This window comes from Erinaceus europaeus, chromosome 9, assembly GCF_950295315.1.
Source record: "Erinaceus europaeus chromosome 9, mEriEur2.1, whole genome shotgun sequence".
Classification (NCBI taxonomy): Eukaryota; Metazoa; Chordata; class Mammalia; order Eulipotyphla; family Erinaceidae; genus Erinaceus; species Erinaceus europaeus.
Window position 1 is genome coordinate 78,803,334 of NC_080170.1, and position 14,480 is coordinate 78,817,813.

The 14,480-nt window shown below is 46.7% G+C and overlaps 1 protein-coding gene across 1 annotated transcript in view; it reads right to left on the reverse strand.

The window, feature by feature from the left end:
• Window positions 1-1,998: 1,998 nt before the first annotated feature.
• Window positions 1,999-14,480, reverse strand: part of PDIA5 (protein disulfide isomerase family A member 5) — a 122,579-nt gene continuing 110,097 nt past the window's right edge. The window contains exons 15-17 of the mRNA XM_060198262.1: window positions 10,320-10,390; window positions 2,588-2,722; window positions 1,999-2,226 (exon numbers count right to left, since the gene is read on the reverse strand). Coding sequence (XP_060054245.1) covers window positions 2,146-2,226; window positions 2,588-2,722; window positions 10,320-10,390 — 287 coding nt within the window. The 3' untranslated portion in view covers window positions 1,999-2,145. The remainder of the gene's footprint in view (window positions 2,227-2,587; window positions 2,723-10,319; window positions 10,391-14,480) is intronic.

A 14,480-nucleotide genomic window follows, 5' to 3' on the forward strand; every position in this document is an offset into this window, starting at 1 on the left:
CAGCACTTACATGGTGGCTGCTTTCTTTCATACCATTTACCTGCAGCAAGACCTGAGCCTCTGCTAAAGAAAAGCAGGTATCTAAAGGAAAAGGAAAGGCTTAACTGGCCAGGGCAGGACTGGGATGGTGGAACACTGCACAGAAGTGCCATTAAATTCTTTAATGACACTTCACAGAGTTATGTGCACACAACCACAAGGAACCTGGTGGTTTGAATCCTCTGCTCCAGGGACCCAGCAGCAGGAAGGACAGAGGCTCAGGAGGCAGTCAGTCCAGGAAGAGGCTGTTTCATAGGTTATCTCCCCAAGGACACAGTGCCAGCACCCCACCTCTGAACTACTTGAGGAACCAAGGCTAGGGTTGCTTTTGTAACTAAGGTCAAGATGGTAGAGCAAGGCTGTGCTTTGCCCCATGAAGTAAGTGCCACTGAGCAGACAAACTGTGTTTGGAGTACTTGGCTCTGGCAGCTCCACTGGGCACAGGGTTGGTAATAAGTCATGCAGGGATACAGAGAGCAGGACTTAGGAGGAGAATCAGGAAAGTGATGTAAAGGAGGGGGTGGTGGAAGGCAGGGTTGGGGGTTGGGGTGCTGTCCTCAGAGAATGTGACTGATGGAAGGTTTAATTATTATGTGTGTGTGGGGGTGTTGAGGTCTGGTGAGCAGAGCCAGCATTTGCACAAATAATCCACCTGTGCTCCCATTCCACAGCCACATAAAGGCTGCCTTGTTCCCTCTAGATACTCCTCCTGGCCCTGGTTTGACTTTTCCACCCAACTCTTAAGTGAAGACCTGATAATGTTGTTGTTATTATTGTTATCTGCACCAGAGCATTCTGCTTAGCTCTAGCTTATGGTGGTGCTGGGGTTTGGATCTGGAAACTTTTGTGCCTCAGGCATGAAAGTCTTTTTGTATAACCATTATGCTATCTCCCCAGTCCCTGATTTCATTTTTATTAAAAAATCATTTGTGTGTGTGTGTATGTGTGTGTGCGTGTGTGTGTGTGTGTGTGTGAGAAAGAGAGAGAGAGAGAAAGAGAAAGAGAGAGAGAGAGAGAGAGAGAGAGAGAGAAAGCAGATACCAAGGTACCACTCTGGCACATGTGATACCAGGGATTGAACTCAGAGCTTCATGTCTGAAAGTTCAATACTTTATACACAGTGCTACCTCTCAGGCCACAACCTGATTTCTCTTAAAAAAGGGAAGGCAGGTGTAGTTCGGGAGGTGGTGCAGTAGATAAAGCATCGGACTCTCAAGCATGAGGTCCTGAGTTCAATCCCAGCAGCACATGTACCAAGGTGATGCCTGGTTCTTTCTCTCTCCTCCTATGTTTCTCATTAAAAAAGACTTTATTTAAAAAACCCTATTTTCTAAAAAAAAAAAAAAAAAAGGAAGGCAGGGAAGAACTGAAGAGAGAAAGAGAAGGGGCTGAGTGGTGGTACACCTGGTTGAGGGCACCTATTATAATGCGCAAAGACCTGAGTTCAAGTCCCTGGTCCCTACCTGTGGGAGGAAAGCTTTGTGAGTGGTGAAGCAGAGTTGTAGGTGTCTGTCTCTTTTTCTCTTTATCATATCCTTCCCTCTTGATTTCTGGCTGTCTCTCTCCAATAAATAAAGATAATAAAAAAAATTCTTTAAATGAGAGAAAGAGGAGACAGAAGTAGTAGGAGAAAGTGGACTATGGAAATGAGTTCCAGAAAATCACAGTGATGCAGAGACAGTTAATGCTTGGCTACTGTCTGCTTTAACATCTATTTCCCCTGATTATCTTAATGTATTACCTCTCATAAGCATTAATTTTCCAACATGGTGCTTTGTGGTCTGATTTTCCTATTCTGCTCTCTAATGATTGATGGGGTCAGTGCCCAAGCCACCTTTCTCCCCCTTTTGTACAGACATGACAGTGGAGTATGTATGGCTCCACTTCCCAGAAGACCATAGGAGGTGAGGGAGATACAAACAGCGACCCCTGTTACAGTTCAAATGACCCACACCACCAAACAACTGATTTAATTTTATTTCAAAATTGTACAAAATGGCCATAAGCGGCTATAAAAAACTTGGTCTTCAGAATATGTGGAAATTCAGAAAGGACTGAGCAGGTATCATTCACAGTGTAATGGAAAAGCTTCCTCTGAGGCAGAAATTACAACTCTTCCTTCTTCTTTCCTAATCTCTCATGGTCTCCCTCCCGGAGGGTTCGGATGAAGGTGGTAAACCCCAGTTCCTGGACAGAAAAGAAAGGTAGAAAGAAAGAAAGAGGGAAGTTTATAGTCTCTGGTGAATATACTCTCTCTTCACTACCCTTCCCAGCTCTCTGTGTATTCACTCCTCTGGATACAGGGAGGTGGGAGGAGCATGTGGGGGCAGCAGCTGAACCAGGGAGGGTCTGTCATGCAGGGAGGCCAGGACTCCTGTGACACCCCCCAAGGTCTGTCTCCCTGCCAGCTGTAGAGTCCTGGCCCTCTCAGATGTGAATATCACACTGATGGACCAGGTGCCTTTCTGTGGTTTATAGAGCCTCCTCACTGATGCTTCACTGCCCATCTGAAGAAAGAGCTTGGGGCAAATGTTTCTCCCCAACTCACCGTCCGATCGTTGTCATACTTCTCTGCAAACTTCCCATAGTGGTAGTAGTGGAAAGTGGGGTAGCCCTTGATCGCCTCCTGCTGACAGAGTTCCTGGTTCTTCTCTCTGACACAGTCAACAGCAGCACAGGCGATCTGTGGGCCAAAGTCAGGTGGGTTAGCCTGAGACCTGGTGGCCCAGACCTCCTTGCACATAGGCCACACTGCTGGCCTGTTACAGGCCTATTTTCATCTCCCTTTCTGACATTAGGAATGAGCTAAAACAAAGCATCCCAGCTCTGGGCTCTAGCTTCTGATTTCCCAGGCAGATGGGTAAGGTTGGGGAACTTGGCTTAGAGTGTCCTCAAGTCACCCTTTGAAATTGCATATATAACAACCATAAAGGAAATTAGGACTCAAAAGCATCTTTCAACATGGCAGGTTTTGTGATGATTTCTGTGGGGCACTCTGGAGTTCATTTATTTAGCAACTACCATTTCTTCTCTCTTTTTTTTTTAAATATTTATTTATTCCCTTTTGTTGCCCTTGTTGTTTTTGTTGTTGTAGTTATTGATGTCATTGTTGTTGGATAGGACAGAGAGAAATGGAGAGAGGAGGGGAAGACAGAGAGGGGGAGAGAAAGACACATGCAGACCTGCTTCACCACTTGTGAAATGATCCCCCTGCAGGTGGGGAGCCAGGGACTTGAACCAGGATCCTTACGCTGGTCCTTGCGCTTTGCACCATGTGTGCTTAACCTGCTGCGCTGCCACCCGACTCCCAGAAACTATTATTTCTTTAAAGTCTGTCTAGGCACGGAGTGTGGCCTCAAGGTTAACAACAAGAGTTACGGGCTTAAGGTGACAACACAGCAGTTATGCAAAAAGACTTTGATGCTTGAGGCACCAAGGTCCCAGTTGTAATCCCTAGCCCCACCAGAAACTAGAGCTGAGAAGTTCTTTGGTAAGTATACACACACACACACACACACACACACACACACACACACAAGTGCACGCACATACACTGGCACACATGCATATACACACAAGCTGTGAAGTCAAGTTTCTTATGTGTAGGTTGTTGCTCAACTGCATATTAAGACTTAAGAAAAAGTACTCAGCTTAGGAGCCTATGTGACCTCTGCATCCCTATAGATCTGAGTTCACATTCTGTGGTCATGAGTAGGAATGTTCCAAGTTGCCCCAATTTCAGGAACCATTTTCCTCAGGTGGAACACAGAGTATATTGTCCTGCCTCAATTTGGAGAATTCCAGCCTTTAGGTTCATAATTAGTCAACAATTTGCTTGGCTCTATATGTTAATTCTTTTTTCAGCCACCAGGTTCCAGATGCTAACATGATGCCACTAGACTTCCCTGGGCAGACAATCCCACCAATGTATCCTGGAGCCCCACTTCCCCAGAGCACTGCCCCCGTAGGGAAGGAAAAAGACAGGCTGGGAGTATAGATCGACCTACCAACGCCAATGTTCAGCAGACAAGCAATTACAGAAGCCAGACCTTCCACCCCATAATGACCCTGGGTCCACACTCCCAGAGGGATAAAAAATAGAAAAACTATCAGGGGAGGGGATGGGATACAGGTTTTTTGGGGTGGGAATTATATTGTGTGAAGTTATACCCCACTTATCCTATGGTTTTTGTCAGTGTTTCCTTTTTATAAATAAAAATTAAGAAAAAGTAAAGAAAAAGTACTCAGCCTTTTCCTGTCAATTTTCTCATCTGTAAAATGGTGACAGCAACAATTGGCCCACTGAAATATTACAAGGACTGGATAGTATTATCCAGGAACAGCTAGCTATATTGTTCCCACTATCCCTCTCTCCCTAGGCTGTTCCTGTTGGGAGCTCTGTGCCCAGTGGGCCCCAGACAGAGACAGTCTACAGTGTGCTAGGAGGCATAATGCAGGTAGCCCAGGGTGGCATGAGAACCCGGGGAGTCAAACATACATGCTTTGGACAGTTTGCCACCTGAGAGGAACCCTATAGGAGGACGTAAATACAGCTGCAGCCCAGGGAGCAAACCTAGGGGACTGGGAGAGTGTTTAGCACTACCTAAGCAAAGAAAGGGTTTGGCAAGAAAGAGCTTCCTAAAGTGACTGCTGGTCCCTCTATGCCCATTTCACAACTTAATTTTCTTTTAAAATAAGAAGGAACCTTTTTCTTTTGCAGGTCACGAACCAGGGAAGAAGGGGAGAGAGGCTTGGTTCATGGTCACATGTACCACACAAGAACTTCAGAACAGGGGTGGCCTGAGTCTGGAGAAGCAGATGCATCCAAGCCCTGCCAGGAGCCACACCAATTCTAGGTGCCATGGGCACAATGATGACATTGACAAAGTTCAGTCACCAAGCGACTGACACTCTTAGTGCAAAGAGACAGTTAAACAAACAAATAATGAAATTACCTTACAGCCCAGTGGGTGCTCAGAAAAGATTCAAAGAAAGTAACCATAAGCAGAGAGGCTGTTTTTGCCAGGATGGCCAAGCCAAGGGGACCTTTTCAGGAGATAAAACTTGAGCTACAGAGGTTGGACTGTGGAGAACAGTCTGGAGAACTCTTAGAAGGCTAGAAATGGACCTACCATATGACCCTGCAATTCCCCTCCTGGGGATATATCCTAAGGAACCCAACACATCCATCCAAAAAGATCTGTGTACACATATGTTCTTGGCAGCACAATTTGTAATAGCCAAAACCTGGAAGCAACCCAGGTGTCCAACAACAGATGAGTGGCTGAGCAAATTGTGGTATATATACACAATGGAATACTACTCAGCTGTAAAAAATGGTGACTTCACCGTTTTCAGCCGATCTTGGATGGACCTTGAAAAAATCATGTTGAGTGAAATAAGTCAGAAACAGACAGATGAATATGGGATGATATCACTCTCAGGCCGAAGTTGAAAAACAAGATTAGAAAAGAAAACACAAGTCGAACCTGAAATGGAATTGGATTATTACACCAAAGTAAAAGACTCTGGGGTGGGTGGGTGGGTGGGTGGGGAGAATACAGGTCCATGAAAGATGATGAATGACATAGTGGGGGTTGTATTGTTAAATGGGAATCTGGGGAATGTTATGCATATACAAACTATTGTATTTACTGTTGAATGTAAAGCATTAATTCCCCAATAAAGAAATAAATTATTTAAAAAAAACCAAAAAACTTGAGCTAAGACCACAAGATGCAGCTGGCCTGGTGAAGACTGAGAAGGACCAGGCTTCTCCAGGGCCTTGGAGAGCAATGGGCATGGTGCCCCTGAGGGCCTGGCCTGCTAAAGAATCCAGACTGAGCCAAGACCATGGCTCTAAGTTTATAGTTGTTAAGTAGCTGTGATTTACAGTTCTTTGGTTGCTGACTATTCACATTTGGATGGAGGCCTGCTCTGTGTGTAGGCGAGCCCAGTGGAGCAGTGGCAGTCATGTTTCCCATCATTTCCTTACATCCAGGTGGAGGAAGCATACTGTGAGTGCCTCGCCTCATCTGCTCTGCCCCCTCGGCACCACACTTCCCATCATCTCTTCAGGAGACAATTCAACTTACAGGGTGTTCTCCTTATAGGGAGTAGAACATTTTCAGAGGAGAGTTTTCAACTTCACAACACACAATCCATATCTGGAGTGCAGTTCTGTTTTATTTGACCCACATAAACTTTATAAAAACATAATCAGAATTAGCTGCCAAACTGAAGAGAGATTCTGCATCAGACTTTGGCTCTCTGGCTTCCCTCACAAAGCTGGGCTTGCTGGCACTTGCCCTGAGCCCCCACAGGCAGCACAGAGCTCCTCCAGGAAGGTTCTGTCTCTGTGCCTCATCTGCTGGAGGACCCTGGCCCTTACAGGCTGCTGAGGGCCCTGACTCACCCTCTAAAGCACTTTCTGAATTAATCAGGACCATCAGGGTGGACACTCCTTTAGAGTCCACAGGGTTTCATGTCTTGGGGCGGCAGTGGGGAGGGGAGCTGGGGAGGCCTCACTGCATGGATGGCCCAGGCCCTCAGTGCCTCATCCTGGCCAGGAGTCACTTCTCTGCTGTGCTGGGAGTGTTTAATGGGCATGGATCCGGGCTGCTGTTCTCCCTGCATCCTCTTTAAATTATGAATTTAATTTGCATACATACCCCAGAGAGGTGGGGAATATAGTGTGTGGTTTTATAAATCTACTAAATAAAAATGCGGACTTCTGAATCACCTCAAATGGTTGGCAGCCACAAGCACAGTTCCTGGCTGCAGAGGTGTCTCCATGCTCTCCTTTTCTAGCAGGGGAGGTGGTACGTTGGCCAGAGAAATAGCTCATCTGGATAGTGTGCTGCTTTGCCATGTGTACGACCCAGGTTTGAGCCCAGCTTCCGCAGCATTGGAGGAAGCTTTGGTGCTGTGGTCTATTTCTCTTTCTTCCTTTCTCTCTCTATTTTTATCAAAAAAAAGTCACCCCAGAATGGTGAAACCCATAATGAAAAAAGGAAAAAATAAGAAAGGAGGAGAAGAAATAGAGGAAGATGAGAAAAGAAAACAGGAGAAGAAAGAGGAGAAAGAGAGGAAGGAGGAAGAGGAGAAGAGGAAGATGTAGTACATACAGTTCTCTCTACAGAAGGCACTCAGATGATTCTTTGGGAAAATGGGGGCAATTAGATCTCATCACTGATGCTGAATTTACCTGTCTGCCCCCTCATACCCACTCAAGATCTGCACTGACTCACCAGAGTACAGAATGTGCACCTGGAAGTTCTCAGTTGGATGTGGTTGCCCTGTCTTGTCCCCACTGACAGCACTTGTCAATGGCACAGGAGTAAAGCCAGTGGTGGGTATGTTCAAAGCACTAATGCATGATGGCTCCCTGGTGGGCTCCAAACACTGAGCCCCAGAGTCACCTGCCCACCAGTGGACCTGCTCCACTTCCTTCACTCTTTACTCCCCCTGCCTTCACGCTGACTGTGCAGAGTCCATTCTCTGCCTGGAGTGCCAACTGCTACTTGCTCCCAGTTAGCTCCTGGGAGGGGGTGGAGGGACCCCAGCTAAAATATGAGCTGCCTCCGGTGGTTTTATTGATTCAGTAAAATAAATCTCTGCAGGAGCTAATATTGACTTTGGCTATGAAAATGGAAGTGAACAACCAACTGCATATTGATTAGGATAGGAACAGGGATTGGCTTCCAGGTGAGGGAAACAAAACAAACAAGCAAAAAAAAAAAAAAAAAAAAGGCACGATTCCAGTTAAGAGGTGGCAGCATGGGGGAGTCAGGAAGAACTTGAGTTTAGAGACCCAGTATGGCTATGGGTGACCCACTCGGCACCCCTGGACAGGAGAGGGCAAGATAGGCCAGCACAAAACCCTGCTCTCTGAGAAACCACAGATTCTGAACTCAGCCCTCAGTAACTCTGGTTGGGATGCATTGGATCGACCTTCTTGTGTTGCTTCCAATGAGTACCCATTTATTGGGGAAACTGACTATCCTTCCTAGCCGACTGAATCCACATGGATCCCAGTCACTTTCAAAGCCAGCAACAAGCAGACATCAGGCTCAACCTGACGCTGTCGACTGGCTACGGAAGAAGGGCAAACGCTAGAAGAAGAAGAAGTAACTCTGGTGGGACAGTTTAGGAAGTTTCCTAGTAATCATGGCACCAGTAGTGTTAGCCCCCAGGTTAGAGAGAGGATGCTTTTCCTGACGCTACTGAGAGTTGCTTCCAGAAAGAAATCCCAGGACTAGTCTCTGAAGTGTTACAGCAAAGGTGGTAGGTGGGTGAAGAGCCACTTGGGGCACAAGCTTGACCCTTCTGGACATTGTGTCTCCCAGCAAGGCCAGAGAGGGGCAGCCCAGGTCAGTGGTGCCCTGAATCTCTTCACCTGGGAAGTCAGGCTGGTGTAGAGACCCCACAGCTCAGCCACTCTTCTGTCTGTTCACAGCACGCAGTGCTCTGGGTGACAGATGACAGAAATCAATGTGCAGTGGATGCTGGCTCCAGGGAGGACTGTGAGATTAGCCCCACGATTATCTGCTCAGGCCATGCTGGGCCAGCCCGTCCTGGCAGCTGGCAAGGAGTCTGGGCAGCAGAAGGGACAAAGAGGATGGGAAGTCACTCTTACCAGAAGCCTCTCCACTACAGGCAGAGGAGAAGCACACCTCTAGTCCCTACACTCCTCCCAGCTTTGTGAGGCTGCCTCAGACACGCATGGCCCAGTCCAAGGTGCTGGGCTCTTAGCCCCAGTGTGTTCCCACTTTCTTTGTATGCACTGTGCTCCAGCCAGGCTTCTTCTATCATTATGCCCCTTCCTGGGTCTCACTGCCCCACCTCTGCATTGATCCAGCACCTGGAACGAGTCTGTCCAGGTGCTATCTGTGGACTGCACCCAGGAAGAGAAGGGGCCAGGGTGGGGCTGCATGTAATCTGGAGTATAGGTGTGTGAGTTCATTTCTGGGTTTTTATGATAGGAGTTCCAGCCTGGAAATAATCTTTTTTTTTTTTATTGCTGTTGTAGTTATTATTGTTGTCATCGTTGTTGGATAGGACAGAGAGAAATGGAGACAGGAGGGAAGACAGAGAGGAGGAGAGAAAGATAGACACCTGTAGACCTGCTTCACCGCCTGTGAAGTGACTCCCCTGTAGGTGGGGAGCTGGGCGCTCTAACCAGGATCCTTACATTGGTACTTGCCCTTTGCACCACCTGTGCTTAACCCGCTGTGCTACAGCCTGACTCCCGGAAATAATCTTTTTTTAAAAAAAATTTTTTTAGAAAGAGACGGACAGGAAGAAAGAGAAAGGGGGGTGGGGGAGACAGAGACTACAGCACTGAAGCTTCCATCAGTGCAACAGAGGCTGGGCTTGAATCTGGGTCTTGCACATGTACAATTTTGGCAGCCCCAGAAAGACTCCTTAGTGCTGGATAGACCAGCACTCTGACTTTAGAGAAATGGGAACCAGAAGCCTGGAGAGTTGATACCTCTTGTCCCAGGTCACAGTTTAGTACCACCTGGCTTGCTGGAGCTGCCTGTGGGAGGATGTTCCTTTCCCGGAATGCTAATCCAAACTGTTGCTCTTGCTTGTTAATTTTATGCTTCACTAGTCGGCATCTACAAGAGCCTTTCACTTGCATGGGATGAGGGTCTATGGACAGCCATGCTCTCCTCCATCATGCTCCACATTTCTCTCCATCTGACTTTTTTTGGGATTTTTTTCACTTTTTTTTTTTTAATTGGATAGAGACAGAAAGAAACTTAAAGAGGAGAAGGAGGTAGAGGAGGAGAGAGAAAGCAAGGTACCTGCATCACTGCTTACAGCTTGTGAAGCTTTCCTCTTGCTGTGTGGGAACCAGGAATGTAGGTCCTTGCAGATGGTAATGAGTGCTCTATACTGGGCATGCCATCACCTGGCCTTTCACTTGTGTATTTAATTGAATAAGTAATGCATGACTACAAATCCTACTGCAAAAGGCTTAAGCACTAGTAGAAGAAGAGGAGGAGGAGGAGGAGAGGGTGGGGAAGGGGGTAGGACAAAGGCAGATAACCCCTTACCACCCTCTTCGTCCAAGGAGGGACTTCAGTATGTCTCTTTTAGTTGAGTTTGAAGCATAGATTCTGCCTGCTGTATCTTGTCTTATGAAAACAGTGTCCTAGTTCCTAGGAAAGTCCTGGTCTCAGAATCTCCTTAGAAAGGGAGCCTGAATGGAAGAGGCTGAGGAGGGCAGGGCAAGGTTGGACGAGAGACAAGAGATGGAGGACGGTCCTTACCTTTCGGTCATCTTTGAAGACGTCAGCAGTGGCAGTGAAGTGTGGGATGACCTTTTTGCAGTGTGGGCACCCTGAATGAGAGGGGAAAAGAGAGAAGGTTGCCAGTCAGGGTCCTTCCTGGAGAAGCCTGTCCACAAGTTCCTCTCTACCTAGCAGACTGGGAGTTTGACCGATGTCCCCACCATCAGAGTCCATATGTGAGCCCTGCCATTCAATTCACTGCCTAGGGAGTCTGCTGTTAGATGAGGGTTTTTAAGAGTCCCCACCACAGGCTGCACTACTGTCCAGTGTCCATGGCCCCTACACCATCTACCTGAGGGGTACGGAAGGGGAAAGACCACTCAGCTTTGCAGATTTCTTCCAAAAAGAACTGCCTGCAGGGTGAAGAAGATCCTGGTCCAGGGTACAGAGAAAGCTTTGGGCTTAGGAAAAGGGGCTGTGGGCACTGGATCCTTGGAGCCATTACACATCTTCTCTTGATCCAAGAAATGCCAAATAATCCCATTTCTTTAATGGATTATAGTATAGTTGTTGATTGGATACACTTTCTCATCTCCTTGTGATACGTGTCTGCAGAGAACTTTCACCCTCAACTTATAGTCCTTTTCCACCTTCATGTACCAGGACTCCAAAGCCCCCTGGCCTGTTCCCTCCTTCTCCTTCCCAAATCCTTTACTTGGATGTAATATACCCCACCCAGTCTTAAGTTTTACTTTGTGTGTTCCAAATTTCCCTATTTCATGAATGAGAAAGCTGGACTAGGAAAGTAGGGGGACAGGAGCTACATCTCCATTCAAGCTTGGCTACCACAGTCCACACCCCAGACTGGGCATCCAAACCAGGACCCCATCTGCCCAGTGAAATTCACCTTCTCCTCTATAGTAACTAGGACCATGGATCCAAAAGGGGCCTTTGAGGTCAGACAAAGCAGGAATGAGCTGCAGGGAGGCCCTAATGCTTCTTGGGAGTGGGTTCCCGGCCAGGAGAGAGGACTGCCAGAGTAGACTCAGACCCATGGTTCTGGAGGCCCTGGATATGACAGCAGTGGACATGCCATCTGTTTCTCTAACACCCAGGGCCAGCCACCCTGAGTGGTTCCAGCTTCTCAGGCACAAGGAAGGGCCTTGTGGGACCATGTTTTCCTCCTGTCCTGGTGCACCCAGAGCTCTACATGGAGAGCCTAGGAAGAGGCAGGCCACTCTGGCAGGACCCACTTCCTTGGTGCTGACCTCAGTGCTAGTTAAGGCACACCTCCCTTCTTGCCCAGCTATTCCCTGGACATTCAACATCGCAGCCAACAGAGTAGACCTGTTCTGAGGGGAGGGTTCCCTGACTGTGATGATGTTGACCAAAGCACAGGTGTTCTCCAGATGGATGTGCCTAGGGATGACCTAACTCCAAACAACTTCCCCACCAACTGCCTCCTCTTGGCCTTGGGAAAGCCAAGGCAGGAGCCAGATGCAGTTGTGCCCCTCCACTTGCTCTCTTTTTAAATTAAGAGAGGGGGTTGGGTGGTGGCACATCTGGTTGAGCCCACACATTATCATGTGCAGGGACCTGGGTTGAAGCTCCTGCTCCCCACCTGCAGGGGGGACACTTCATGAGGAGTAAAGCAGTATAGTAGGTGTCTCTCTTTCTCTTACCCTCCCTTTTCCCCTTTCCCTCTTAATTTTTCTCTATCCTATAAAGTAAAATAGAAAGAAAGAAAAAAAAAAAGGAAAAGATGGCCATCAGGAGTGGTGATTTATAGTGTTGGCACTGAGTCCCAGAGATAATAATCCTGGTAGCAATAAAAAAAAAAATAAGAGAATGATGGCAGGCCTCTCAAAGGGTTCTGAGAAACCAGATGAAGGCTAAACTGTAGCTTTACCTTGAGTCTAGCACTTGAGCCCATTCCCAAGTTGGGTGAGGCCACTTCTGTGGTCTGGCTGGTAAAGGGGCCAGCTCACCCAGAATGGTGTGAGTGATCATGGAGAGGGGATGCAAGGGAAGGGGCCCATTCCCAACAGGTGATACAGGAGTAAAGAGACAGCAGGGCCAGTCTAGGACTGAGACCGTTTAACTCAGTGCAGACACTTACAGGTGGTTTTTAAATTGCTCCCAAGGCAGCTGCAAGAACACTTACTTAACAGAGGGCACTTAGGACACTTTCTTTCTCTAAAGGAATGATAGTACATAGTTTTCAAAACATTTACAGAGCATTCGTGATAATTGACAAAGCTTGTGAAAGAACAGCTTATGAATGGCATGTTGATGTCTGACCTGCCTGCCCTGTCCCCCCCCAATCTAGTATCACTATTAATTTTTCCTTCTTAACCTTACTGTAAGTATAAGGCAAGTACCAGCTCATGCAGATTCCTGTTACCACCAATTCAAATATATAGATTGTAGATTAATGGCATTCTGTTGCATTAATGTTCTCATTATCTAAAAGAAAGAGCACAGCAGATGAGTAACTAGAGCAGAGGAGGTGTCAGAAAGGGCATGAAGAGGTTCCGGGAGGTATCAGGCAAGTTATGAGACAGTGGTTTTATAATTTGGGCTAAAAAAAAAAAAATCTCTGTGTAGCAGGAAGGCAATAGCAGCCTCCAGAGTGGACAACAAAGAGGATAGAAGAAGAATCCCAAATCTGGAGATGTAGCCAGGCAGGCCCTCAAAGGCCTTCAGAACTAGACCATTCAGACCAAGGGCAGGGCTGTGGGCCCTTGGATCAGGGAAGGATAGAGAAGCAGCAGAAGGAAGGTCTATGTGGAGACTAGGAAGCCACAATGTGGGGGGAGGGTGGGGAGATAGCTTTTTGCTTTTTACCTTATGCCTATTTTTATTCAGTGTGTTCAACCTTTCTTAGTCTTTAACTTCCTTAGTAAGTATATATGTGTATAATACTAAATGCTGTAATTAGTGCATATTATTATCATCATTTTACCTCCAGAATTACTGCTGGGGCTCGGTGCCTGTACTACAAATCCACTGCTCCTGGAGGTCATTTTTTCCATTTTATCGGACAGGACAGAGAAAATTGAGGGTTGGGGAAGACAGAGAGGGGAGAGGAAGCTAGATACTGTGGACCTACTTCACCTTTTGTGAAACAATGCCTCTGTAGTCAGGGAGCCGGGGCTTGAACTGGGATCTTTATGTGGTTGGTCCTTGTGCTTTGTACTATGTGCACTACTGCCTGCCACCTCCCCCCCCCCTTTTTTTTTTTACCAGAGTACTGCTCAGCTATGGCTTATGGTGGTATAGGACTTTGGAGCCTCAGGCATGAGAGTCTCTTTGCATATCCACCTCTTCCTGTGCACATTATTTTTCATAAAGATATATTTACTAACATGAGAAAGAACCAGAGTGTCACTCTGGCGCATGTGATGCTGAGGACTGAACTTGGCCCCATGTGCTTTTGTTCAATGTTCTAGCCACTGTGTCGTCTCCTGTAAACATTTTTATCATTAAAAAGTTCAAAGCATTAATTATCAGGTGATTGCCGCCCAACTTCCTTGACCCACTAATGAACATATCTCAGGAGTCCCTAACAGGGCACAGGGACAGGCAAATGCAGAGGGGTGATAGGAGACTCTGCGTGTCAAGCCATTTATAGAAGTTGAACATAGCCTTGAACAGAGGATGTTTAGAGTTATTTCTGTTCAAAGTCAACTATAGGGCCCTCAAGGGGCCTATTGTATTGTATTCCCTTGTATCATGTGAACAGGTGGTCATGCAGCACAAAGCTGTTATTTAAGGCAGGCATGTATGGGGTACTGGGGTGGGGGGTAAGAGCCCCACTCCCAATTCTCTGGGCATGTATACATCATCTGCCTCAGCAGCAGGTACAGCTTTCCTATCGGAAAGGAATTGAAGAGGTGAGGGAATGCCCTGGCTTGGGCTAAGAGAGGTAAAGGACTCCCTGGTCTAAGATTATAGGTGATTTAATATTTTTTTAAAGGTTATTATTAGAAATCCTTTAAGAATTTAAGCCCAGTGTCAGAATTCAATCAGCTTACAAATTTGGAACATTAAGTGCTTAGACTAAAGGAATATATACTCAGAACTGAAATCTGTGCAATTAAAGAATTTGAGACACTTTATTTTCTCATCACATTGGATAAACAGTAATTTATAAGACTGTAATTTAGAAGTATTTATTAAAACCATTCTCACCACCAA